Genomic DNA, 4,020 nt, shown 5'->3' with positions numbered 1-4,020 from the left:
ATATGTAGAGACCAATTAAAGGGTCCAATATTGTTCCATCTATTATGATGGGCTATGATGGAACCAGGGCTTATAAATAGGTGGTCAAGGTCCCCACTCCAACCCTAGCCTCTTTTCTCATACCATCCCATCGTGTGTGAGACTAAGGTCAAGATCAAGAGAAGGGTTATGGAGGCGGAAGACGAATAACCACGCACTAAGGTTTTTCATCCTCCATGGCGACAGGTACGCATTCGGTATAATTATTTTCTTCAATGGTTTGACATGAGTTCTTGGGGTTTAGGATTTCTTATGAAATCCTACAGTTCAGCCCTTAAACTGAAAGCAAAATTACCAAATACATACTAATATAGTTCTCACAAGATCCGATTAAGTATATTATAGAATTGCTACAGAATCCTAGAGGGTACCGAAAGTGTCAGATTCATTCATGCCATCGTTACGTTCTTCATTGATGTGATCTTCTGCCAATTCTGCATAGTACTTGGCCTCGAGCTCTAAGAATTGTTTCTCAAATTCATCCTCAACAATAGAATGACATTCTTGCACTAAATCCAATACAGGTTGTTTAAGAATAATATTTCGAATTTCTGTTGGCATCTTTGGATCAATTGCTCTTAGGCGTCGCGTGAACTCAATAACTTGTTCCTTGAATATGCCCAGTGGAATTGTTGGTTTGCTTGTAACTGATTCGCTTGAATTTGGGTCGTTTGTTGCAGCAATAAAACCATGTGAATTTTCATCACTTGGAGGTGAATCAGAAGCTTTACCATCCTTTTGTAAGACAAGGGGCCAAGTTGCAGCCTTCATTTGAACTCTGATCTTAATATTAATGAAAGAGTTCATCATAATTAATTAAACGATAATTTGCAAAGCATGAAAAAAATCATTCAAAAGTACACCATGAATAAATGCTGTTGTACGATAAATTTTTAACATATCGATTAAATGAAGGCACTAACATGAACAAGGGACAAAGTGAACAGAAGAGTAATCATAGAATTATTTCCATTGAATGTTGTAAAGCATGGATAGTGATGGAGCGATTAGTTGCTGTGCTAACCAGGGGTATTGTTCTACAATAATGGAGTGCTCGGTTTCTGTGTAAGAAAAGGATTGTGTTTTGCCGTCGTGTGGATAGGCACAGTAATATTGGTGGAATGAACGCAGATGACTGAAATGTAAACTCAGACCCGGGAATAACAACTAACCTATTTAAGATCTTGCGAAGTATTGGTTTGAAAATTACCAAAAGAGTTCGGGTTGCAGGTGTTCAAGTTGTGCTGAAGATGAAATCTTCTTCTGCAATTTCTGATCTCCCTCTGTGCAAAGCTGTGTTTGCTGGTTTTTTCCGTTGATGTCGCTCGTGGGTTTCCTTGGGGTGGTTTTATAAGACGTCGTACATAGTTGTAAATATATTTGACTTTGTATTCATAACTGTTTAGTTACTATTTTTTTAGGCGCGAAATGCAAGTACGATAAAAATCAACCTTTGGAACTTAGGTCTTATTCCGGTTTTTTTAACCCTTTGTTTTTTAAAAGAACATAATCTTAAGATCAAATATATTGAAACTGAAATTATCGTTTTTTTGTTCACCTTTGAAATGTATTTAATGAAATATGGTAAACAAAATTTATATTAATTTAAAAATTATTTGTGTAAACACAAGATTTTTGATATTTAAAAATATTTGTTTTCCTAAAGCTTGTTTTAATATGTATCCAGAGTTATGCCTTAATCTTTTAGTAAAATTAATAAATTTAATTTTTTTTATTGGCGTTTGGAAATTTCTAATTTTTACTACCACTTTTGCTATTTATCGTGCATATGTCATTGATATAAACCATTCATGTTGGGAATTCAAATAGTGATGCACCTATTGGAAAAAAAAAATTGATTGGAATCATCAAAAAATATGCAAAATGACAAAAACTGTTCCATATGAACCAAGTATATGTCGAAATTTCTCTATATGAATTATGTATATGTTAAGAGCATGTCTAACTCTTGAGTTTAAATTGGAGATGTGAATTTTTTTTGAAGGCCTATGTGGCATTTTGACATTTCCAATTTTACATAAAAGTTTCCTTTTTAACTGTTACGCCAAATTTAATATATTTGACGTCAAGTTATTTCTCTCCAATCCTTAGGTTAAATTATATTTTTTTACATTTTGGATTTGTTAAAATTGGCATGCCACTATTTTGATGCAAAAATTAATATGCCTGGAGGTACCTTCAATTTCACGTGGAATTAGCATCTTGAAAGATAACATGATTGGAAAGCTTGAAGCTGTCAAAAGGATGTCTTGCATTGTTCATGTTACGTTTGATATCTTCTTCTGTAGATGCTTTAAGAATATTATCCATCAAAAGGGTTAGTTTGGCAATACATTAATTTGGTGACTCACATATATGGAAAGTTAAAGAGTTCAATTGTACAACAATGAATACTTGGTCAGTTTATATTGATGGTTGTTAGAACTCAAATAGCAAACTAAAGCAATGGAAAAAAATCATGGAAGGAAAACATAAAAAGCTTAAAAACCGATAAAAGTAAAATTAAATAAATCACAATTTGGGCATCGTAATTCCGTGGGATTCATTGGTCAAAGTATGTAAATTCCAATTTTGGTTGGAAAAGAAAGGGACAAGAAAATAATAAGTTTTGGTTTGCTGAATAGTAAATTCCAAATTTCTTTTTGCTTGAAATTTGCTTCGATTTTTTCTTTTTATATTTCTTGCTTGGATAAAGCCAAAAAACGAGTGAAAATATAACAAGAATTAATTGGGGTAGGCAGGAAGCTGCTGTCGTTGTTTCGATGTACGATTCGTTCGCTTCTCTGTTTTTTGGGTAAAACAATTACGCTTCTCTTGCTTTTTCTCTAGTTCTCATTTTTTATGCGTACAAGGGTTTTATGGCGTTGTGGAGGGGTGTAGACTTTGAATGAGGCTTCCGCTGCTTATATCCTTTTCCCAACCCTAAGCCTCCAGTTCTTCTTCCATCTTTGTTGCCGGCTTATTTGTTGTTTGTGGAGCACACCAAAAAGGGCTTGGTAGCGATTTGAAATGCAATCTATCAGTTTGCTTTGTTAGTGGGTTTCGATCACAACAAGGGATTGAACTTGTTTTTTTGTGTTGGTCTGGAATGCAGGGTTTAGATTAGTGCAAGGGTTTCTAATTGGGTTTGGAGTAAAACCAAATTTTCAATAATGGATTATATCTTGTTTTCCACTACCGTTACAGTTTAAGTAGGGTTTGAATATAAGTACTTTCATAATTGGTATGTTTTGTCTGAATCTGATCTCATCCTCAAGCGTGTTTGAGGAAAGTATAGGATGTTGGTTTGTGTTATTTTGTGGTGTATTTCGTGCAATGGTTTATAGCATTGGGGATTTCTGTTAGTATAATTTTCGAGTGCAGGTGCATGTGTGTTTGACAGTGTACAGTAATGTCTGCATAATTTGGTTGAGGTGCCGTGGGGTGTGTGTGTGTGTGAATGTGCTGCAGTGTTTGGCTGCATTTTTGGTCTTAATTTGCAGTTTAAAATTGCAAGTTTTGGTCCTGCTTGTGCAGGAAGGTTTTGATTATGTTTTTGTGTAGGTTCTGGTGTCTCTTTGTTATTTAAAACTGATGGTTGTTTTGGGTGGCTGCATTTGTGTTTAGGTGGGAGGTTTTTGTTTAGGTTTTTGGGTGGTAATGCCGAGATTTTTATAAGTTAATCTTTTATATATTTATACCCAGATAATGAATAGAATCTGAACCAAAACATGCAATTTTAGACATATTGGGGATCTATGGTTGCATTATTTTTTTTGGGTATGAAACTATGGGTATTTATGGTTGCATTATTATTTTTTTAATCTAAATTTGTGTTTCAACTCTATGAGTTGGCGATGATGAAATTTGAGTCGAATGTCTTGATTTGTGTTTCCAACTCTTAATTAGTGTTTGAGAGGCATGTGATGGCTTATTCATTAGATATTAGGAAGTAATGTTCCTAATTTATAGCGAATAAGC

At 34.2% G+C, this 4,020-nt stretch overlaps 1 protein-coding gene across 1 annotated transcript; it reads right to left on the bottom strand.

Annotated features, from left to right (window-relative positions):
* Positions 1-310: 310 nt before the first annotated feature.
* LOC131324718 (uncharacterized) lies at positions 311-1,352 on the bottom strand. Its single transcript, XM_058356799.1, has 2 exons — positions 1,250-1,352; positions 311-822 (listed from the first exon to the last, which is right to left on the bottom strand). Exon 2 carries the CDS (start codon positions 808-810, stop codon positions 400-402), a length of 411 nt encoding a protein of 136 aa, XP_058212782.1. The 5' UTR covers positions 811-822; positions 1,250-1,352; the 3' UTR covers positions 311-399.
* Between the last annotated feature and the right edge of the window lie 2,668 nt (positions 1,353-4,020).

This window comes from Rhododendron vialii, chromosome 4a, assembly GCF_030253575.1.
Source record: "Rhododendron vialii isolate Sample 1 chromosome 4a, ASM3025357v1".
NCBI classification, from domain to species: Eukaryota; Viridiplantae; Streptophyta; class Magnoliopsida; order Ericales; family Ericaceae; genus Rhododendron; species Rhododendron vialii.
The sequence above is the reverse complement of the archived record's forward strand: the minus strand, read 5'-3'. Positions and strand labels throughout refer to the sequence as shown.

Bases quoted from the DNA above. Each gene is read 5' to 3' on its own strand.
- LOC131324718 (XM_058356799.1), bottom strand. From the start codon at position 810: ATGAAGGCTGCAACTTGGCCCCTTGTCTTACAAAAGGATGGTAAAGCT.